The 25,227-nt window shown below is 44.3% G+C and overlaps 1 protein-coding gene across 2 annotated transcripts in view; it reads left to right on the plus strand.

Annotated features, from left to right (window-relative positions):
* LOC126341392 (uncharacterized) overlaps nucleotides 1-25,227 on the plus strand; it is a 402,286-nt gene that overhangs the window by 127,824 nt on the left and 249,235 nt on the right. Inside the window, exon 1 of one of the 2 annotated variants that reach the window (XM_050001771.1) lies at nucleotides 13,023-13,416. The exons of the other annotated variant lie outside the window; for it this stretch is intronic. Coding sequence (XP_049857728.1) covers nucleotides 13,216-13,416 — 201 coding nt within the window. The 5' untranslated portion in view covers nucleotides 13,023-13,215. Of the gene's footprint in view, nucleotides 1-13,022; nucleotides 13,417-25,227 lie in introns of those variants that run through there. 2 annotated transcript variants of the gene reach the window in all.

Here is a 25,227-nt window from a genome sequence, read left to right on the forward strand (position 1 = left end):
TCGGGATGTACCTTGATATATGTCACTTCACTTTTGAAAACTTTGCATATTTATATATAATGTATACGACATATGGGAGCTGTTTAAGTGTGTTGTCATATACAACAGAAATCGCCATAATTCGCAAGTATAAATTTTAATAAAAAGCTACATGTGTACTGCTGTAATTCTTCGTAAATTGCAATTAGGAAGGATCTGTAACTCTAACAGATAAGCGTTACTAGTGTGTTTACAGTGAGCAAGTGAAACACAGATGATGCAATGATTCGGAATATTTATTGGTGAAATAAAAAAAGATATTGATAAATACAGTAGAAGTTTTTTATTAGAAAGCTTTCCATTCGTTTCAAAGAACAGAGTTCGCCAATGGTAGCCAGTAAGACTACCATAATGAATTAAAGAAGACTTTTGTTTCCATAGTCACGAAGTTACCATGCTAATGCGGAAGTGCTGAATGTGAAAAAAAAATAATGGCACAACTTGATCAAAATAAGGGATCACTTAATAGGCCATCATGATACCAGTCTGTTAATGAAGGGGAATATGAGTGGTAGAAATTTCAGCCCCGTTTGCAGTCTACCTGGTATCATTCCATATGGCCTTTACAGAGACACCTTTCATGTCCAAAACATCTGACCAGCCTAGGATTGACTTACTCATTCTCAAAAAGCGAGTAAAATTGTATAAATGTAGCCCATAAAATGCTTAGAGTTTTTACAGAAAAGTGATTTTACCGATGAAAGTCGATCTTCTGATTAACACTTCATGACAGACTAAATGTGACTTAAGCAATTAGAAAAGGCATGTTACATGTTTCGGGGCGCCAACAAATTTTTTGGTGCATTTTTGGAGCTCTTCCCGGCTGATGTCTGCTAGGACCAATGGATAGTTGCATAGCTTTGCACATTCGTCCACCGCATTTCAATCTGTTTGGATACCTGAGGGAGTTTACGCATTTCGCATTCCTCGTGGAGAGACTATCAATGATTCATGAAAATCTGGGAGATTATAGATACCATTTGAAATTGTAAATTGATTCACGAATTAATGTGGTAGTAGTAGTAAGAGGAAGACGCTTTGAACCCTTACTGTGAGTTGACATTTTGAATTACACAGACGAAAAAAACACCAAAAATAATTAATATAGAGTGATGAACTGTCTGTTGCACTTGGTCAGTCGGTAGTGGGACGGTTAATGCTGGTCGTGGATGACACTGGAGTTGTCATCCGGTGAAGTTCCATATGTGCTCGATTGGAGGCAGATCTGGTGATGGAGCAGGCCAAGGCAACATGCCGACACTCCGTAAAGCATGTTGGATTACAACAGCTATACGTGGGCGAGCGTTATCCTGTTGGAAAACTGCCCCCTCTAATGTTGTTCATGAGTGGCAGCACAACAGGTCGAGTCACCAGGTTCATTCTGCGTGCGTAGGATAACCACGAGAGTACTCCTGCTGTCATACCAAATCGCAGCCAACACCATACCACCAGGTATACGTCGAGTGTGTCTATCACGTCTACAGGTTGGTTGTAGGCCCTCAACTGGGCTCCTTCGAAACAACACACGGCCATCACTGCCACCGAGGCAAAACCAGCTTTCATCAGAAACACATCAGACCTCCACCCTGCCCTACATTGAGGTTTTGTTTGGCACCATTGAAGACGAAAATGGCGGTGGCTTGGGGTCAGTGGAAAGAACACTACTGGGCGTCTGGCTCGGAGCTGTCCTTGAAGTAACGCATGTGCGACATTTCATTGTGCTACTGTGGTGTCAATTGCTGCTCAGATTGCTGCCGCGGTTGCAGTAAAATGCGCCAGAGCCATACACATGGTCTTCCCTCTCTGCAGTGTCACTTGGCCTTCCGGATCTCGGTCCTCTTCCGACCGTACATTTTCCTGACCACTGCTCCCAGTAGTAGTACACAGTTCGCTACATTCCTGCCAGATTCTACACCCATGCTCATAAATTAAGGATAATGCCGATACATGGTGAAACAACGCTCTGGTGGGCAGTTTGAGGGTTTAAATCACCGTGGTATGACCGTGCGGTGCATTTGACCTGCGGTCGTCGCACGGTGGCACTGGCAGCAGTCCAAATTCGCAGAGATGTATTGGTGCATGTCAGAGTACGGTGCAGCGAGTAAGTGTGCAGACGTTTTCAGAAGTGCTAATAGTGACTGTGTATTGAAAATGGCTCAGAGAACACATATTGATGACGTTATGAGGGGTAGAATACTAGGGCGACTGGAGGCTGGTCAAACACAGGAGGTCGTAGCACAGGCCCTCCGTGTGCCACAAAGTGTGATCTCAAGTTTATTGCAACTATTCCAGCAGACAGGAAACGTGTCCCGGTGCTACAGTACGGGACGACCACAGTGTACAACACCACAAGAAGACCGATATCTCACTATAAGCGCCCGCAGACGGCCACGGAGTACTTCAGGTAGCCTTGCTCAGGACCTTACCGCAGCCACTGGAACAATTGTCTCCAGACACACAGTCTACAGCCGACTGAACAGACTTAGTTTATTCGCCTGGAGACCTGCAAGGTGCATTCCATTGACCCCTGGTCACAGGAGAGCCCTTAAAGTCTGGTGTAAAGAATACAGTACATGGTCTTTGGGACAGTGGTCCCAAGTTATGTTCACGGAGAATGATTTTCGCCGGGTTTTCATCAGGCGTGAACCAGGAAACAGATACCAACCCTTTAATGTCCTTGAAAGGTACCTATTTGGAGGTCGTGGTTTGATGGTGTGAGTGGGATTATGATTGGTGCACGTACACCCCTGCATGTCTTTTACACAGGAACTGTAACAGGTCAGGTGTATTGGAACGTCATTTTGCACCAGTACGTGCGCCTTTTCAGGGGTGCAGTGGGTCCCACCTTCCTCCTGATGGACGATAACGCACGGCCCCACCGAGATGCTACCGTGGAGGAATACCTTGAAACAGAAGATATCAGGCGAATGGAGTGGCCTGCCTTTTCTCCAGACCTAAACCCCATCGAACGCGTCTGGGATGCTCTCGGTCGACGTATCACTGCACGTCTTCAAACCCCTACGACACTTGTGTAAGAATGGGAGGCTATGCCCCAGCAGCTGGTCGACCACCTGATCCAGAGTATGCCAATCCATTGTGTGGCCTCTGTACGTGTGCATGGTGGTCATATCCCATATTGATGTCGGGGTACATGCGCAAGAACCAGTGGCGTTTTGTAGCACATGTGTTTCGGGACGGTTTTCTCAACTTTTCACCAATACCGTGGACTTACATATCTGTGTCGTGTGTGTTCCCTATGTGCCTATGCTATGTTTTGCGTAGTGCCACGTTGTGTGGCACCACATTCTGCAGTTATCCTTAATTTATGAGCATGAGTGTAGTAGTTCTATTACGCTACCTCATTTAAACTCAGTGACGTGCTGATAAAGGCATCTTCGTCGCCTTAAAGGCATTCTTGACTAAGTTTGTGGGACGGAGTTCCAAGCCTGTTACACTGGGTCGGTCAATGATGGTTGTGGATGACGCTGGAGTTGTCGTCAGATGGTGTCTGCATCGAGCAGACCAAGCCAAATTGTCCATACCCTGTAGGGCATGTTGAGTTAAACAACAGTATGTTGGCAAGTGTTACACTGTTGCAAGACGCCCCCTGGAATGCTATTCATGAATGGCAGCACAACAGGTCGAATCACAAGATTGTCGTACAGATTTGTAGTCAAGAGTGCGTGGGATACACACATGAGTGCTCCTGCTGTAATACGAAATCGCAACTTGGAATATAACTCCAGGTGTAGCTCCAGTGAGTCTAGCACGCAGAGAGGTTGGTTGCAGGACCTTAACTGGCCTCCTCCTAACCAACATATGGTCAGCACTGGCACCGATGCAGAACCAGCTTTCATCAGAAAACAACAAATCTCTACCCTGCTCTCCAATGAGCTCCCGCTTGACACCACTGAAGTGGTTTGCCGGTGGTTTGGATAGGATTTGCCCTTGAAGTAACCGATTTGTTTCAGTTCTTTGTGTCAATACGAAATCGCAACTTGGAATATAACTCCAGGTGTAGCTCCAGTGAGTCTAGCACGCAGAGAGGTTGGTTGCAGGACCTTAACTGGCCTCCTCCTAACCAACATATGGTCAGTACTGGCACCGATGCAGAACCAGCTTTCATCAGAAAACAACAAATCTCTACCCTGCTCTCCAATGAGCTCCCGCTTGACACCACTGAAGTGGTTTGCCGGTGGTTTGGAGTCAGTGGAACGCACGCTACAGGGCGTTTGGATAGGATTTGCCCTTGAAGTAACCGATTTGTTTCAGTTCTTTGTGTCAATGTGTTGCCAAGTGCTTCTCAGCTTGCTGCTGGAGATGCATTAAGATGCTCCAGAGCCATATGCCGAACACAATGCTCTTTCCTCTCGGTAGTGTCACGTTACATCTAGAGCTCGGTCCGCACATCCTGGTGACCACCGCTGCCAGCAGTCACGTACAGCGCTGCATTCCTGCCAAGTCTATCTGCAGTATCGCAGAAGGAACATCCAGCTTCTCGTAGCCCTATTACATGACCTCGTTGAACTCAGTGAAGCGTTGATGATGGCGTCTTTGTCGCCTTAACGGCATTTTTGACTAATGTCAACTCAGCACGTCCAATCCCAAAGGTAACTAATGCTCACGACCGTTAAAGCGAGTATTTAAAGCGAACGTGATTTGCATCCTCATATTCGCGGTACTAGTGTCACTCTTATGCGACCGACGCGAAATTTGAATAGACATCATCTTTCAGCTGTAGAAACATGCCTACCATCTTACGTCGCACAACTCCTTCTAGGTGTTGTGATATTTCCCCGTCAGTACATTTCTGTGAGCTGTTACCTGTAAAAGTAATATGCTTCCAGTGCTAACGAACAAAATGAGAAACATTCACGGTCATACAAAGATCACTCGAAAAGTAACACACATTGCACAGCAGCTGGCAAGAAATAGGGAAATAGATTTTGTAGATATAGCATTGGTACTTCACCTCCTTACTTGAATCTAATTTTTGTTTCATTTTGTTTCAGGTAAGCCATCGTGGACGATCAGTGACAGCTACTACTCCAACGTGCAGTGAGTTCCACCACAAATACGGGGACAGCAATACCCCAGTCACAGTAAGCTGTCCCCAGTCTGTAATAACAGTCCAATGCAGTGAAGTAAAGTTTCCGATGGTTTCAGACGTTACACTCTGATGATATTGGCAGTTGGCTGCGTTAAACTCAGTCGATGAAAACGCAGCCGATGTTGGGTAAACGTTTTAAAAACAAAAGATTCATTACCGCGAGAAAGATCGTGGAGCGGACGGAACGCAAAAAGATCAATTTATGTTTATTTATTCTAGTTACGGACCTCGATATTTCATACTAGCTACTCAATTTCGGTCTCTAGCCACAGTATTTTTTCAGGGTTTATTGGCTTCGGACAGCATCCGTTCAGCCAGCCATTGATACATGAAATGAAACCATTTAAATGACATATGCATTCTCACACGCACATACACCCATGAGTCACATAGAATACTGACATATACTGGAAACATACTAACCATATACTGATATGCTCAGTCGATAAAAACTTATACATGAGTTTGTACGGTGACATATCAAGCGTTGTGAGTAGTGCCTTATTTCTCGTTGAAGAAATCGGTCGTCGCGTGGTGTTCCAGCGGACACCGAAGACAGGGTGGTCGATGTCTTCCTCCGCGCCACAATCACATAGGGATGAAGCAGTCACAGGTAGCCGATAGAGAGGCAGCAGGAAAGCGAAGGTAGAACGTGGTGACCAGAAAATTTCTGTGGTGTGTACCAAGCGCGTACCACCGTCGTACCGGGACGCTCGGTGGTATGGTTACATAACGACCCAGTAGTTGAGACATTCGGCGCCACTAATTGGTCCGTAACATTTTTATCTGCCGCCTCATGTCTTGCAGAAGGTCCACGGTGATGGAAATGGAAATGCCGTGGGGCTACGGCCTCCCGTCTGGTAGACCGTCGGCCTGCTGCAAGTCGACGCCACTTCGGCGACTTGCGTGTCGATGGGGATGAAATGACGACGATAAGGACAACACAACACCCGGTCCCTCAGCGGAGAAAATCTCCAACTCTGCCGGGAATCCAACCCGGACCGTTATGTATGACATTCCGCCGCACTGACCACTCAGATACCAGCGACGGACAAGGCCTATGGTAAGAAACATGTTCATACTTCTTCGTCCCATGGTTGATAACAAGAGCGTCAACGATTTCATTGCCCCTGATTCCACGGCGCCCCTTTACTATTGACAATATTCAGACCTGAGTTCAAACACTTTTCACTTCGTGCTTCTAAGAAGAAATGTAAACTTTACTAAATGAGAGTTGGTTACAAGGGAATCATAAATAAACAGTGCTGTAATGTGATGCTACATACCTGTCATCGTAACCTAAAGAATAGCAGGTGTGGTTTAGTGCTTCATTCTTAGCGCTACATACGCCGCCTTATGGAAAAGCCGTAGGAAATATGGTAATTGCATTCATCGGACGTCGTATTCAACAGTGTAGCTTACTGGTCACAGAACACCAACATTTCAGAAGCGCAGGGCCTGTCTTACGTCACGGACACAGAGCGACAGCAGCGCTCCAAGTGGCGTGGCAACTAGCTTTGAATACGTACGAGCAATATGGCGTGGAAATCCATATTACAACTAGATAATAATACTTTTCATTTATACTTTGTGTGGGCCTGGTAGTCTGGTGGTTAAGTGTATTCACTTGTAAAACCCAATATTGCAATTTCCACCGTGTGACTGTTGTTGTTGTTGTTGTCTTCAGTCCTGAGACTGGTTTGATGCAGCTCTCCATGCTACTCTATCCTGTGCAAGCTGCTTCATCTCCCAGTACCTACTGCAACCTACATCCTTCTGAATCTGCTTAGTGTACTCATCTCTCGGTCTCCCTCTACGATTTTTACCCTCCACGCTGCCCTCCAATGCTAAATTTGTGATCCCTTGATGCCTCAAAACATGTCCTACCAACCGATCCCTTCTTCTAGTCAAGTTGTGCCACAAACTTCTCTTCTCCCCAATCCTATTCAATACCTCCTCATTAGTTACGTGATCTATCCACCTTATATTCAGTATTCTTCTGTAGCACCACATTTCGAAAGCTTCTATTCTCTTCTTGTCCAAACTAGTTATCGTCCATGTTTCACTTCCATACATGGCTACACTCCAAACAAATACTTTCAGAAACGACTTCCTGATACATAAATCTATATTCGATGTTAACAAATTTCTCTTCTTCAGAAATGCTTTCCTTGCCATTGCCAGTCTACATTTTATATCCTCTCTACTTCGACCATCATCAGTTATTTTACTTCCTAAATAGCAAAACTCCTTTACTACTTTAAGTGTCTCATTTCCTAATCTAATTCCCTCAGCATCACCCGATTTAATTTGACTACATTCCATTATCCTCGTTTTGCTTTTGTTAATGTTCATCTTATATCCTCCTTTCAAGACACTGTCCATTCCGTTCAACTGCTCTTCCAAGTCCTTTGCCGTCTCTGACAGAATTACAATGTCATCGGCGAACCTCAAAGTTTTTACTTCGTCTCCATGAATTTTAATACCTACTCCAAATTTTTGTTTTGTTTCCTTTACTGCTTGCTCAATATACAGATTGAATAACATCGGGGAGAGGCTACAACCCTGTCTCACTCCTTTCCCAACCACTGCTTCCCTTTCATGCCCCTCGACTCTTATTACTGCCATCTGGTTTCTGTACAAATTATAAATAGCCTTTCGCTCCCTGTATTTTACCCCTGCCACCTTTAGAATTTGAAAAAGAGTATTCCAGTCAACATTGTCAAAAGCTTTCTCTAAGTCTACAAATGCTAGAAACGTAGGTTTGCCTTTTCTTAATCTTTCTTCTAAGATAAGTCGTAAGGTCAGTATTGCCTCACGTGTTCCAACATTTCGACGGAATCCAAACTGATCCTCCCCGAGGTCTGCATCTACCAGTTTTTCCATTCGTCTGTAAGGAATTCGCGTTAGTATTTTGCAGCCGTGGCTTATTAAACTGATAGTTCGGTAATTTTCACATCTGTCAGCACCTGCTTTCTTTGGGATTGGAATTATTATATTCTTCTTGAAGTCTGAGGGTATTTCGCCTGTCTCATACATCTTGCTCACCAGCTGGTAGAGTTTTGTCATGACTGGCTCTCCCAAGGCCGTCAGTAGTTCTAATGGAATGTTGTCTACTCCGGGGGCCTTGTTTCGACTCAGGTCTTTCAGTGCTCTGTCAAACTCTTCACGCAGTATCGTATCTCCCATTTCGTCTTCATCTACATCCTCTTCTATTTCCATAATATTGTCCTCAAGTACATCGCCCTTATATAAACCTTCTATATACTCCTTCCACCTTTCTGCCTTCCCTTCTTTGCTTAGAACTGGGCTGCCATCTGAGCTCTTGATATTCATACACGTGGTTCTCTTCTCTCCAAAGGTCTCTTTAATTTTCCTGTAGGCAGTATCTATCTTACCCCTAGTGAGATAAGCTTCTACATCCTTACATTTGTCCTCTAGCCATCCCTGCTTAGCCATTTTGCACTTTCTGTCGATCTCATTTTTGAGACGTTTGTATTCCTTTTTGCCTGCTTCATTTACTGCATTTTTATATTTTCTCCTTTCATCAATTAAATTCAATATTTCTTCTGTTACCCAAGGATTTCTAGCAGCCCTCGTCTTTGTACCTACTTTATCCTCTGCTGCCTTCACTACTACATCCCTCAGAGCTACCCATTCTTCTTCTACTGTATTTCTTTCCCCTATTCCTGTCAATTGTTCCCTTATGCTCTCTCTGAAACTCTGTACAACCTCTGGTTCTTTCAGTTTATCCAGGTCCCATCTCCTTAATTTCCCACATTTTTGCATTTCATCATGTTATCATGTGCGTATGTTATCATGTGGAAATTATATTCCTAATTACCACAGTCATGTGCGTATGGCACTTTTTTAATTGCTACGTAAATATGCTCCTCGTATTCCGCTAAATTTTTTGTTCTCATATGTAATACTGGGTGGGATAAATGATTCCATATCTGTTTTTATTTCATATGAAATAGAAACTGGTTTCATCACATGGTATTCTGTAAACTCATGTTATTTGTTACTGCTTACGAGCTCGTTTATGAACTGTTCGATTTAAATGCATTGTAAGTATATTGCTTGTATTCTGTGTTTTTTTATTATTATCTGTTTTTAGTATTCTCGAATTTAATGAAGGCCACAGAAATGTTCATCGACATCTGCTGAAATGCATTGTTTTGCAGTACCTGTAAACAGCGTGTGAAATCTTTTCCGTAATTACTGTCACATTTTTAGCTTTTGCAAGGAATAATGCTCATCTCACTAAGACTACAAAGCATAGAGCTTATTCATCTACATCTACATCCATATTCGGCAAGACACGGTAAACTGCATGCCCCTCAATGGTAAGAAGCAACATCATTCAAAGCAATATACAATTGAGCTCAGTACCAATACCGTCAAAAACTAGTAGCATGGAAATCTCCATTAAATACGAGAAAGTGTGGAAAACGGCTGCGAACAAAAATAACGTAGAATACGAGCAATATACGAGGGTCACTTTAAAAAAATGCTCACTATTCTTTTAATCCATCTTTTATTCTGCATGTTTGAAAGTTTTACAGTGCGTAGATACATCTTTTAGGAACAATATTTTCATTTCTCCACATAATTTCCATCCCTCTCAACTGCCTTACGCCATCTTGAAACCAGCGCCTGTATACCTGCACGGTAAAATTCTGGACCAACCTGTTGGAGCCACTGTATGGCAGCGTGCACAAGGGAGTCATCATCTTCAAACCTCGTTCCACGAAGAGTGTCTTTCAGTTTCCCAAAGAGATGATAGTCACATGGAGCGGGGTCAGGGTGTTTCAGTGTTGTCCACCCAAGTTTTGTGATCGCTTCCATGGTTTTTTCACTGACGTGTGGCCGTGCATTGTCGTGCAACAGCAAAACATCCTGCTTTTGCCGATGTGGTCGAACACTACTCAGTCGAGCTCAAAGTTTCTTCAGTGTTGTCACACATGGATCAGAATTTATGGTGGTTCCACTTTGCATGATGTCCACAAGCAAGAGTTCTTCAGAATCGAAAAACACCGTAGCCATAACTTTTCCAGCAGAAGGTGTGGTTATGAATTTTTTTCTTGGGTGAATTTGCATTTTGTCACTCCACTGATGGCCTCTTCGTCTGGTGAAAAATGATGGAGCCATGTTTCATCACCTGTCACAATTCTTCCAAGAAATTCATCTCCACGATTCTCGTAGTGTTCCAAAAGTTCGCTGCATACCGTTTTTCTTGTTTCTTTGTGAGCCACTGTCAACATCCTGGGAACCCACATGGCACAAACCTTTTTGTAATGCCAACACTTTCAGTATTCTGCAAACACTTCCTTTCCCTATCCCAACGTAGCCTGACAATTCGTTCACTGTGATGCGTCTGTCAGCAGTCACCAATTCTTTAACTCTCTGCACATTGGAGTGTGTTCAGCACGAGGCCTGCCGCTGCGAGTACAATCTTCAATACTGCCGTGCCCGCTTTCATCACATAACGTGCTTGCCCACCGACTAACTGTACTGCGAACGACAGCAGCATCTCCATACACCTTTTTCAACCCCTTGTGGATGTTTCCCACTGTCTCGTTTTCACAGCACAAGAATTCTATGACAGCACGTTGCTTCTGACGAACGTCAACTGTAGCAGCCATCTTGAATACATGCTGTGACGACGCCACTCACGGGAACAGGTTGAACTAAGTTTGAAACAAGCGGGAAGGATGTATCTACACACTGTAAAACTTTCACACATGCAGAATGAAAACTGTATTTTTACAAATATAGTGTGCATTGCATTTGGAGTGACCCTCGTACTTACAATGCATATAAATCGAGAAGTTCACACTGATTCTTAAGCTATAATAGCTACACGTAAGTCCGCTGAACACCATGCAACGAAAGCAGCTTCTGTTTTTACACGGCAGAAAAACAAATTTGGAATCATTTACTCCACCCAATATTACGGACTCGAGAAGAGCTCAATCAGAATACGTGTAACACATGTATAGCCGAATACAAAGCGTGCAATACACACGCAAAGTCGTAATCAGAAGCACATTGCGATAAAACCTATTTCTGTTAACTATGAAACGATAACAAACACGGAGAGTTAGAAGTTAACCAATAAGAAAGCGAGATGATGAACTGATAAACTTGCAGTGCTCCAAGTAGCGTGACAGTTAACTAAGCGTGTGTTTCCAGAAATCTTTTTGAGTTTCATCATCGTGTTATTGGCCACTTGGCGCGCTGCTGTCGCTGCGTATAACAAAGATGAGCAGGAGCGTAGCAACGGTATGTGTTAGGCTGCGTTCACATTGGCTTCGACATCGGTGGATTCCGCCGTTGATAAACATCAGCCGGAGATGACCGATCTTTTCAAATCAGTAAGCCACACTGTAGCCGATCATATCTCTCGAACGTTCAGACTCCGGACGACAATCGTTGAAACTCAAATCAGTTTGTTTTCTTCGGCCAAATCGACCGACGTTCTCGTACACGAAGTATGGAGCGTATGAAACTGATAAGCTTAGTCCAAGAAAGAGTGATTGTGTTGCATCCTGAGGATGAAAATACCATAATCGGGATATAGTTTGAAAGCTATGGACGGAAATCCCATGTTTATTGGAAACATCAAACAGGCAAAATCTCTATTGGAAACTTTAAGCACAGGTTATAACCCAAAATAATTTGTTCAAGTGAAAAGGGTGGCGTATATTATAAACTTAGCCGGCTGGAGTGGCCGTGCGGTTCTAGGCGCTGCAGTCTGGAACCGAGCGACCGCTACGGTCGCAGGTTCGAATCCTGCCTCGGGCATGGATGTGTGTGATGTCCTTAGGTTAGTTAGGTTTAATTGGTTCAACGTTCTAGGTGACTGATGACCTCAGAAGTTAAGTCGCATAGTGCTCAGAGCCATTTGAACCATTTGTTTATAAACTTACAGCTAATATAGTGGATCAAAATTTTTTGTGATACGTTGTCATTAGTTGCTTACAAATTATTATTACTGCTTACTGTGATTTTATGCCAGTAGGGTACTGATTACGTTAACAAGTGGTTTGTAAATGTAGTGTACGGTACTTATTTCCATTTTTAAGTGCTGTAGGTTATCAGAGTATCTTATGCTAGTCTTTATGCCTGTCTTTCACTCGTGTGCTAAATGACAGTCATTGAAGGTTAATTGTCGTACGTCTGCACAACTTTAAACAAATACAGCGAAACACTGTTTATAGCTTGCTTTTCAAGGGCACCACGAATTATCTCGAGTATGTAACATAATGTTTCTCCCGTCATCTCGTATACTCGTAAAACTTATCCGTTTATTCCGGTAACTGAGAGAAGATTTTATAGTACTCGCCACGTTCTTTACGAGACAGGAATGGTCATTCACATGCACTCGGCGTCTCTTGAATAGCAGAAGCCAACTATGCAACACTTGTATCCAAACACAGAGGCGTCGTGGTATCCACCCTACCCTAAAAGATTAAAATCTAACTTATTTCGTACATAGAATAGAGTCTAACCTAACCTAATCTCCTTTGACCCTGCCAAAAACTGACGAAGGAAATTGGACGCACTATGACCACGCCAACGGCCGACCTCTGGCGACGGCGTATGAAGCGAGTTGTCGGTGCCACAGTGAATGCAGCTGTAGGCTGTGGAGTATACCTTCGTTATAACACGGCTACAAAAAACGCTGTCACAGCAGGTCTCGAAAGTGCAGTGGGAGAATTAAAAGTGCGCCCTGCCACGCCCTTCGCGGAGGTGTGCAGAGTAAAGCAGATTTATTCTAGGACCTAGTACCGGACTCGCGCAAAAGATAGGCGTTATACGGCTGCGGGTATCTGGCCGTACCTGCATACGCCGCTCAACAGGTGCAGGCAGCCAGGCAGGCGTCCGTATGGTCGCGTTTACCTGCTCGCCCGTCGCTCCAGTGGGCGGGGTGTAAGGAGGGGAGGGGTCTCTGCGCCACCCCTCCCAGTGGCTGTTGCTGGTGGGGCGCGCCGCTGCGCGACCAGTCGCTGTCCAGACGCGCTCCGAGGCTCACGCTGTCACTAGAGCAGGCGCCAAACATGATGACCGAAACGACGGTAACCGTGTCGACGCAAGATGCGGCGCCGGGCCACAACGCGAACGCTCAGCAGCAGCAACAGCAGCAGGTCCCACACGTGAAGACGGACCCCGGCCAGCAGGGGACGCCCATCTTTTCGCTGCAGCGCCTCAACCCCAACTACTTCCGCACCGTGCCCGGCATCATCAAGCTCGTCCAGCTGGTGAGTGCGTGCTCTGTGGCGCAGCCGCTGGCTGTCTGCGAGGCGGCGCCAGATGCTTTCAGCAGGTGTTGTGATGTGTATATGTGGGTGGTACCACAGGTGTGTCATTGCATCCGAGCCAGGCAAAAGGTGTTGTGCACAACTACCAAATATAGGTCATTAGAGGGAGTCACTAGAATGATGAACAGAGCGCAGTGATATGACAGGTCTCGTTTTCTCGAAGTGCTTGATCAGTACTGTGGTCTCAGGTGTTCAGCCGGGTTGTTGATCCATTTCATGCACAACACGTTGACGACCATCCCAGGTCGTCTTCTTCAGGTGCTGAAAGTCGTACTGTTATTCGTCCCCACATCCTGGACGCAGGCAGCGAATCCGTAAAATAGCACAACATGCAGCATCTGAAGAACATACCGGGGTCAGACATGGAAGTACTGTGTATAAAATGTAATCAACAAGTCAGCTGAGCACCCGAGAGTACACCTTTAAAGTGCACTACAGATCACCATGGGCAAGCACAGCTTTTGCAGGACAGGATCTTACCGTTTGTCGGGCTGAATACCTGCAGCAGTGCAGATAACATAAGCCCTGGGACTTATTCAAACGAGGCTTCTACACGATCAAGCGGCTGAGATCGATGTAAAGTCGACAGTAGTTAATTTTATCAAAGATCCTGAGACTTAATGGACGTAATTAATTTGGTACTCGAGCGTAAGTAAAATACTTTCTACAGTAAGCAGCTTAAGTACAAGTGTTGTGTCAATGTTTGCTCTACGACACTTTCGATACTCACAGAGCACAGACACTGCAGTGAACATAAAAAGCAGAGTCAGTGTTAGGTTATTTGTTAAGAGGCATAGATTGTCTGTCGTCTGTCTTGGGCTGCGTCTCTCTCTCTCACTCTCTCTCTCTCTCTCTCTATCTATCTATCTATGTATCTATATACCTATCTGTCTTACCCATATTTAAATTTCCATCATCCCCACTTTTCTTGCACCACAGATGTCTACTGTTTTAATAATAAAACATATATAATTTGTTTACTTCAGTGCTTGGTAAACCCCTTTAGCGTAACTTATGAAGAATTGCAATGCAAAGAAATACAGTATATGAAAAGCATTCAGCCGAAAATTTGAGAAGTACACGTATCATGCATTTGATTCAAGAACTATAGTAGCAAAAAACTATCCCAACTTTGATAATGCTGAAATTCATGCGATGTAAAGTCCAAGTGCACTTGTCATTGTCAGGTCTGCAGTGTATGGCTGGGCGAGCGAGTAAATGAAGTGTATTCATTCAGTATTTAACGATTCGGGAAGTTCAGCCATTTTCTGTTAGTGGGGGTCTTTCCCCGTCTGCTTTGACGCACTCAGCTACCCGTGGTTTGCCGGTCCTAATTGTTGAATGCTTGAACTGTACAGAGTTCCTTGCAGGCAGCAGCTACCAACTGTCTATGAATGGGCGTCTATAACTGCTTTCACAGACGGTCAGACCGCAAGCAGATATACCTGGGGGAGGAACGTAAATTATTGTGTTATGCATAGCTTGTAATTTGTAGAATTGCTAGTCATTTTCGAGAATGTTAGTTGCCTGTTACTTTATTCTTCGAAAACTATCTGAGAATATACAAGCGCTTTCACTAAAATGTAATTTTGGGGGATGGAGTAAAAATTGGTCGTGATTCTTACGAGCCCTTCCTCTCTCCTCCACCCTCTCCCTCTCCCCCATTGGATCTGCACTGGTGAACATTTGCGACAAGGTAAAATGCATTCGGACCTGGGATTTGTAGACTTCAGTTTGCCACTAATCTCTCCCTACCATCAGATGTCGCAAAAGCTTTTCTGCGATGCTGCAAAACTAGCATACTGGAAGAAAGCAAGTGCAACAGTTTCACTCTAACTGCATCCTGTATGAGGTTTGGAATGAATGGAGAGAGATTAGTGGAAAAATTGAAGATACTAATCCGTCACAGAGGCGCATTCCAGTTGAGAAGCTAGTGCATGCACTATAAGCGAACCACAAATATCGGGCAACGACTCCTATTCTGGCACGCAGTTTCTCCACAGATAGTGAAACTTCATTGTAGATGACCATCAGCTATTTATTTTTTTGCTGACTACTACAGCTTTTGATAAGCAGACCATTATCAAGCCGAAGCAAAGCGTAACGAGCTTGTCAAAAAAAAAAAAAAAAAAAAAAGAGAAGGTTCAAATGGCTCTGAGCACTATGGGACTCAACTGCTGTGGTCATTAGTCCCCTGGAACTTAGAACTACTTAAACCTAACTAACCTAAGGACATCACACACATCCAGGCCCGAGGCAGGATTCGAACCGAGCTTGTCACTGAACGTTTGAAGTGAATAACTTCAATGTATAAAGAAACATACCTTTTGGTGAAATAAGTAATCTCAAAAGAAATAGATATGTAGGAGCTGTCACAAATGTTGAAATTCAGTGCCTTTTTCTGTTTTTCATCTCAAAGAAACGACTGCTACGTGAAGATCCCACGCCTGTGTTTGGTTGTAGGCCCTACTGTCGTACTATTGCCTATGTCGGCCGCTGTGGCCGAGCGTTCCTAGGCGCTTCAGTACCGAACCACGCTGCTGCTACAGTCGTAGGTTCGAATCCGGTGTGTGATGTCCTTAGGTCAGATTTAAGTAGTTTTAAGTCTAGGTGACTGATGACCTCAGATGTTAAGTCCCATAGTGCTTAGTCATTTGAACCATTTTGATCTGATGTTACTGGGTTTCCAAGGTGGAAAGGCTTATTTTTTTGACGATTACATGTATACATGTCGGAGGATTTTGAAGTGGTGATGTGCTGAAGGAAAATCTGTACTTGGAAATGGCCCGAAAGGTCGAAACTACAATTGTGAAATAAACACATGTTACAGTCAGCTGCAAACATGGCGTCCTTTAAACAATTTGTCGTTGAGGTTCTACACGCTGTATACATGTCCAGTACTGTTTGTTTTGGCATGCTGAAGCACAATTTCGCAGTACTTTATTTGATAATGAAATTGTAATAGTGAGTATTATAAATAAATAATATTAGTCAAGTGTCCATGGTGACCTTTAGAAAATCTTACCTACTTGATGGCCAACAAAATACTTTTTAGCTCTCCCACATTTTATTCTTGACGTGAATAATAACAGTACAAAGATTCGATAACCGACGTATATTGATTTTTCTTCTTTCTATACCATAAAGAGTGGAAAATCCATAAATATAATTAATGTTCTGTTGGAGCCAATACGAATTAGCAGAAAAGTGCGTGAAAATTTTTTTTTATCGGAATGATTTGGTAGAACTGTGATCGGTTATCCAGTTTGGCGCCACAGGACGTATTCGACAAACACCTTATCTTGATGGGCATTTTACATTTAAGAGCGTCTGACGATGACGCTGCTTATTAGCGTCGATTCGTTATACAACAACTTATGGTATGCTCGGGGAGCTTCCGAGAAGGTGGTTAAGATGTCTTTCATTTAGGACGGACACACGGATAGAAGTGGCGTGGAATATCTTCTACTTATTGATTCATGAGCGAGTTATGCGTATTCCATGTAAACAATCAATATAACTTTGACGGGCTGAAACTATATTTAAAGATGACTTTTTGGTTTACTTTATAACTTGTTGTCAACGGCCTTGCCGGTTCTCGTCGGATCACTCAAGTTAAGCGCTGTCGGACTGGGCTAGCACTTGGATGGGTGACCATCGGGTTTGCTGAGTGCCGTTGGCAAGCGGGGTGCATTCAGCCCTTGCGATGCAAACTGAGGAGCCACTTGATTGAGAAGCAGCGGCTCCGGTCTCGGAAACTGACATGCGGCCGGGTTAGCGGTGTGCTGACCACATTCCCCTCCATATCCGCATCCAGTAACGCCTGTGGACTAAGGATGAAACAGCGGCTGATCGGTACCGTTGAGACTTCATGGCCTGTTCGGGAGGAGTTTCGTATATAACATTGGCGATTCAGCCGTGTGGGACAGACTCTGAGAAAGTTCGCTATAATGGAGACGATACAAATGCGTGTGAAATTGTCTGTTGATTGGTATTCGGAACAGTCGAAACTTATTGCTTCTTTCAACCAGCTACGTACACACATCCTACATTTTTACATTCCGCAGTAATTGATCATAAATGTGTTGTTCGTAATTACCTCTAGACGTTGTAACGCGCAGGTGTACAAGTTTGCAGACGTGAAAAAGTACAGTTACATGTTGTGGTTTTCAGTTTTACTGCTTTACTGAGGAAACAGCGACGATTTCATTCGTTGGTATGCATTGCTCTTACCTGCACAATTAGAATCAAAATGACGATTTTCGCTGAAGTAGGATTTCTGGTGAAGCATATTATAGGCAGTTCCCGTTGTAACTTGTTTCCGTTCATTTATCACGGAAACGAAATTGAAAGTATGTAGAAAACACCAGATAAAAGGTAGCAGGCGACCATTAGGTGCAGCACCGGTTCTTGTGAGAGTGAACACTGCGTGCAGTAAGAGTTCCGCCAAAGGGGCTCAGTCAAGGTCACGGAAACGAGACGTGCGAAACACAATACATCCAGCAACAGGTTTCAGTGACTAACAAGCGCAGTAGTGCAAAAGTAAATTGTGTGCGAGAGCCACAAAAAAAAAAAAAAAAAAAAAAAAGGTTCAAATGGCTCTAAGCGCTATGGGACTCAACTGCTGAGGTCATAAGTCCCCTAGAACTTAGAACTACTTAAACCTAACTAACCTAAGGACAACACACACATCCATGCCCGAGGCAGGATTCGAACCTGCGACCGTAGCGGTCGCTCGGTTCGCGAGAGCCACAGATATGCATTATATTCTACACCGAAGCTGAAACATACTGTTTCCAGAAGTTGATATTTCGGTGGACAGGGCTACGAAGTGAATCACCTGAGAGCTTTTCATCTCTACTGCGGCATCCGGATATTGCAACGATCAGTTTTCGTAGAACTACGCTTCGTATCTCCCTCCGCTCTCCCCCCTTCCCTCTTGATTTCTATGAAGTCCACTTACGCAATTTCATTCGAATTATTTCGTTATTGTAAGTGTTATGCTATCTAGTCAAACTCTTTCCCGATTTTGATATGTCGCCTTATATTTTATTACATGAATTGTGTTGGCCATTCAGTCTGGAACCGCGCGACCGCTACGGTCGCAGGTTAGAATCCTGCCTTGGGCATGGATGTGTGTAATGTCCTTAGGCTAGTTAGGTTTAAGTAGTTCTAACTTGTAGGGGACTGATGACCCTAGATGTTAAGTCCCATAGTGCTTAGAGCCATTTCAACCATTTTTGTTTTGGCGGAGCTACACTCAAAAATACTATCTTTTTTACTTCATTAATCGCAGCAGTACTGCCAACGATGTGTTACCACTTAATGCTTTAAATGTAAGCCGTCTTTGAATATATATATATATATATATATATATATATATATATATATATATATATATATATATATATTGTCTAGAAAGAGAATAGTACACGATTACATTACAGAGTTAATGACAAACTTCTGGTGCCCGCCACGTCGTTAAACACTTGGATGTAATATTAAAAAAGGATATAAAATTATAAAACTAATTTTTTTAATTTTAAAAGAACTTTTGCTGATGTTTTCCAGTATTTCTGTAGAAGGAAAATTACGATAAAACAGTTTGTATATAGATCTTTAGCTTGAAGCATCCTTGTAAATAGATGTTAGAAACTGCTAAAATAAGTTGAAATACTAAACTTATTATTCTTGGGAATTTTAGCTAGTAGAGCCATTTCATAAAATGGAAAAAATAGACTGCGAGTGTTCATAAAATAATTCGTTTTTTTAACCAGTTTTCGGTGTACGAGATGTTAGAGGACAGACTAACGTCTACAAAACGGTATAGATGAACAGCACCTGCAGAGGCATTACAATCTGATGGTTGTTGCCTACAACTGAGTGAAAATGATATTTCTCCGTTCGATTAACGCTCTGTCCCAGAATCCCAGTGTCTTTTCCGTATACCAATACGTATAGAAACAGAAGCATCCGTTCATCACAAAACATTCAGGTATTTCAGTGACCTGCCTGAGACGGGTTGGGATTTTCAGAGGATCGTCCAACTCGATGGAGCAGAGTGCGTAATGCGTGTCATTGTTGACATCGATGAGTTCTGTTTCTGGACAGCGCCGACATACGGGTTCACTCTTGTACAGTCGTATCAGACGAACTGCCATTACTAACCACACGGCGACGGCATCCCACATTTGCAGCAATGCGGCGTCCGGAGATGCAGCCGGGACCAATAGGAAGTGTTTTCTGGGACAAGAGCACTGCTGACTAGGCGCCCTGTGGTACATACAGTGGTGTGGGCAAAGCAGCTCTTATACGAATGCGTGGTGTCTGTTCTTTCGGATATGTCCGAAAGACCGGACACCACGGATTCAAAAATGGCTCTGAGCACTATGGGACTCAACTTCTGAGGTCATTAGCCCCCTAGAACTCAGAAATAGTTAAACCCAACTAATCTAAGGACATCACGCACATCCATGCCCGAGGCAGGATTCGAACCTGCGACCGTAGCGGTCTCGCGGTTCCAGACTGCAGCGCCTAGAACCGCTCGGCCACTTCGGCCCGCCACCACGGATTCATATCATTAATTCGGCTCGAAGGGCAATAATCCACAACGTTCAATGCGGATGCACTTTCACCTTCAATCCCCAGCGGAATTTAAAATTAGCTAGCATGGAGGACACGGATGAGGACTGGGGATAGGTGGCTCTAGGTGGGAGTGTGGATCAATCGGGGAGCTTGCCGAGATAGTCTTCACATTTGCGATAAACATCACGTCCAGATGCCGCAGAGTGGTTTACGCATCCACCCAGTGAGCAGGAGATCCCATGTTCGAGTCCTGGTCGGGCACACATTTCCAGTCGGCGCCGCTGATTCCGCGTAATGTCCCGATTCAGCTGATATCATTAGTTCCTATCCTTTTTCTGCCTTTCCACCTTCAATTTAAATAATATGTAAGAAGCGCATCACAGAGGGATGGATTCACAGTCTGAAGGGACAGGAGTGTAGCGTAGACCAGGGGAGCGGTAGATACATGCTAATGTAGCTCTGGCGTCATGGTGTCGCAAGCAGTAGTCTACATCTGTGGTGCGCCTCGAGGAAACAACATAGGCTTGTTGAGCGCGTTTGAACAGACCGTTAAAAGCGTCCTGTCGCTGATGAGGTCATTCACCTGAGCGCAAGCTCGGAAAGGGCACGGCGGTGTACGTGTATGGAATCATCGTGGGATTCAGGTTAACCGATGTACAGAAAATCTAGATCGCTTTACCTGGAAGGGGATTACAACTCTGACCCTCTCAAAAGCCCAGTGCGCTAAGCATTGCACCACTTCTGGCTCTGAGCACTATGGGACTTAACATCTTAGGTCATCAGTCCCCTAGAACTTAGAACTACTTAAACCCAACTAATCTAAGGACATCACACACATCCATGCCCGAGGCAGGATTCGACCTGCGACCGTGGCAGTCGCGCGGTTCCCGACTGAAGCGCCTAGAACCACTCGGCCACCGTGCACCACTTCTGTTGATGAGAATGGGTAAGATGTGATGGGACGGCGTCTGGCCCGATCTGTATTACCTGGAAAACCCCTGACTATTTGCGATCGCAGGTAGACGAAGTCTAGATTTCCGAATGTCATAATGCAGTGACTTTGAAGGGTTGCGGATGTGTACGTATACAGAAGGATAGGCCGGTGAGTGGGCTGGTCTCTTGGCTGTCAGAGGGACGGTGACGCCACAGTTGTGGCGCCGCTGACTGAAGCCTGTCCAGGTCTGCCAAGGAGCGGACGTGATGTCATGACCTACCTCCGCCCCACGTACTTGCATCACGATCGTGCCGTATTAGCGCTGTATCTCTGCGTTCTCACGGGTCTGCCCTTTGCGACGCGTTATCTGCAGATAGCGAGGCTAATAACTTCCTGTGCTGCGCATACTTTTTCTTATCGCTAGGCGTCAGAAAGATTTAATAGATTACTGCTAGTGACTTTGGGTGAGATGGACCACTTCTCGTTATCGGGGCTCTCTCGTGAAGTAAACACTAAATCAGAGCAGTGTGATAATATCGACAGAGCACCTCCGCCTGTTGATTCAAATTTACGTTCACATCCGGCGTATTAGAATCCTGAATCGCATTTTATCCGACCAATAATAAAGCTCCGCTGTGAATAATCTGACATTTCCGAAATTATGTACCGTTCATATATGTCAGTAGTAATGTAGGCTCTTACCTGTTGCCTTTGAAGTGTTTGTTATCTGGGTTTTGGTTGGGTTACCTTGCGGAAAAGATTCCGTGAAACTGAATATATTTCGAGCAGTTTCTAGATAATAGTCTACAGGATTGACCTTTCGACGTACGTCAAGTGTCAAAAAAATATGAAATTTGATTTTTCTTAAGTCATGGTGTGCTTTGTCGGCAGAGCAAGTGTCATGACTGAAAATCAATAAGCCTTAGCCTTGTATTAGCCGTCGGTTCTAGGAGTTACTTCTGTTATACATGGTGATTTCGAAATCTGGTCCTGCATATATACATGTATATACAGTCAGGTTAACCCCAGATTCTGTTGTAAGTACTTAAGGTTTCTGAATGTGCTGGTTCACATATTTTAGGAAACCAAGGGTCTCAAAATAACCCTTTGGTATCGTATAGATCGAATCTATCCCATATCGAACGCCACATTCTCAGTTAGTGATCTGCGTGGTTGTATTTCCAGTTTTGGTCTGCGAATGACTCTCTTTGATGTGAGTACGGATGACCGTGCGGTACTTAAGCTCTTGACACTGTGTGGTTGACCTCCGCAAGTGCCAGCGGGGCTGGGGCACGTGTTACAATGTGAAGCTTAGAAACGAATGACGTGAGAATTCTGTATACGATACCGGACGCTTGAGTCATGGGCAAGACAACGTAATTAATTCTAGGGACAGATGCATTTCGGGTGCAAGCAAAACTGTAGAAATTACGTTTGGACTGCTTTGCGGCATGTTTAGGTGGAAGAAAGAGAACTTCTGGTACATTTTTATTCTTCGAAAAAAAAAAAAAAAGACCTTGGCATCTGACGGTATTACCTCCGCACTCACCTCACCCCTCTTCATTGGATTCGCTGTAATCAGCTGCTCACTTACTGCATTGTTTCTCCGTAGCGTTAAAAGTCCATTCATTATCAACTTTAGAGTCTTAATGTTCTCACACGCAGCTTAGCGGCGACTATGGTGTAATACGGCGGTTGTCTGGAATGATCGATTGAACAATACACGTCTCGAAATGTCTGCTTATTAAAGAAAAAAAAAATGGCTCTGAGCACTATGGGACTCAACTGTTGTGGTCATTAGTCCCCTAGAACTTAGAACTACTTAAACATAACTAACCAAGGACATCACACACATCCATGCCCGAGGCAGGATTCGAACCTGCGACCGTAGCAGTCGCACGGTTCCGGACTGCGCGCCTAGAACCGCGAGACCACCGTGGCCGGCTATTAAAGAAAAGATTGATACCGATGTACCGGACGGTTACAGTTAAAAGGACGGAGTTCAGTGCTGCAGTGCATGCTGTAAACATCGTAGGACGATGAAAAATAAGTATGTTCATTAATCGGTGCACCCGCTAAGAATATTGAAAAAGATAGTTTCAATTTCAGCCACCAGGTGACATTGTAGCGCTGTAAGCAGTCACAATGCGAAATGTTTCCTGTTTTGACATCAGTACGCTGTTTGTCGATTGGCGACGCGAGTTGATTTCCTTTGCGAAATGACTGTGCGTGTAAAGGGGAAGAATGTTGAAGTTTTCCGTACAAACGCAACGGCTGTTAAGAAGAAAGACCGTGCACTGCTGGTAACGTTGTTTTGTCAGAACGACAGCAATAGCAGCGCTGCATTGCGGGAGTATCGCAGACGGAAGCAGCTGCGGACACGACCCATGCCAATAAATGGGCTAAAGAATACGATCGAGAAATTTGAAGAGACAGGTGGATTATGTGGTGCAGCAAGGAGAGGGAGGCGGACATTTCCGTGGCAGTTGTTGACGAAGGTGCTGTAGCTATTACCGACTGTGCAGCATATACGTCAAATTCTGCAGTGCTTGGCCCTTCCTTATTTGGCGTACATGGTAATGGCTGAGATGTGGCCGATTGGATGGACGAGGCACATTCTAAATCGTGCCATGAATGCACAGAACTGTCGCATAATGGGTTCTAATCCTCCATATGTTGTCCAGGAACATCCACTTCACTCACCTTATCTGATTGTGCAACACATCATTCCAGCTGTACAAGAACGCAACTGTGTCCACACCACTGCTTTCATCCAGGATGGGGCGACACGACACTTTGCTTGCCAGATGACAGACTTGCTTCGAGAGACCTTCTGTGAGGACCGCATCATCTGTAGGCAATTTCAAGATGTGTGGCCTTCCTACATGTGACTTCTGGTTGCCGGAACATCTGAAAGATCGTCTCTATCAGCGATGTATAAGGATTCTTCTTGATCCGAAGGACAGCATACGACGAAATATTGTCTTGATCACATCGGATGTGCTGTGAACAAGTGTCGACCACGCCACGTTACGGATACAGCATGTTGCTGAGTCGGGAGAGCGCAATAAAGACACTCCGAAGTTTGTGACCATGCCTTAACAAAAGTGCCAGAACCAATGTTATCATGTGTTTCACCGTTCATCCACTTTCCCTGCACCCAAACCACATTCTGACTGCTTACAGCGCCGTGTTTTCACTTGGTAGCAACACCGTGTTTAATTATAACCACCTTCTATATGCTCATTATGAATTCGTCAGCAAGAGCATGAACTATCTGCGGCACGTGCACACTAACAAAAAAAAAAGCCTTATTCGTTGCGCACATTAATGATATTTTGAAACTAGACTCCTCATAAGCAGTCTGACTGTCTGTGACTCTTTCCTACTTTGCGAGGTGTAGTATGTTACTGCTTTGATTTCCTGATGAATTTACTTTCCAGTGGAGATGGGAAAAAGTCTTCATTCCATGTAAAAAACAGTCTTCCTTACTTTTATATATTCATAATTCACGAAAGTCAGTTTCATTATCAATGAATCAATGCTTTACTCTTCTCTTCTGGGGAACGCCCTGGTTGAGTTGGTATGCGGTTGATATTTCATCGACTTGGTACACGTTTGCATCTAAATTGTGTGACTGAGTGTTGTGTTGAAGTTGTTTATGGTGGAGGGGGGGGGGGGGGGGGGAGGAAGGAAGGAAAAGAGAATGTGAAACTGTGCCGCCACATAGCCTGCTCCTCTTCAAAATTTTGCCAGGGACACTGCTGAATCTGATGCACCTATACAGATGGAGGATAGCCATCAACATTGTCTCGTGACCCCAATCCACGATTCTCCGTAAAAAGCTTCGGAATTTAACCCAAGACATTGGCAATAGTGTGGTGAAAACTGTACACCGATGTCTTCCTTTGAGCATCAAATAATGATGATGAATTTCGTTGTCTTTGACCAGTATCCGAATCAGCTACACTAAAGTTAAGTACTATAACTTGTCCATCAACAATTTGAACACGATGCGGCTTATGCAAGTATTATGCATATCGCGTATGCGCTTCTTTCCCTGAAGACAAGAGACTAGCTTACCTGAATGCTGTTCCGACAATATAACCAGAATCCTCTGTTTCGGTGGACTTCTTTAATTACTTGCTGGGAAGACTGATACAATATCCACTTGTATTTAACACGATAGCCGCGAAGCTATTTGAATAAAAAGCAGCGACTGTTGCTTCTTA

The sequence above is a fragment of the Schistocerca gregaria genome, chromosome 1, assembly GCF_023897955.1.
Source record: "Schistocerca gregaria isolate iqSchGreg1 chromosome 1, iqSchGreg1.2, whole genome shotgun sequence".
Lineage (NCBI taxonomy): Eukaryota > Metazoa > Arthropoda > Insecta > Orthoptera > Acrididae > Schistocerca > Schistocerca gregaria.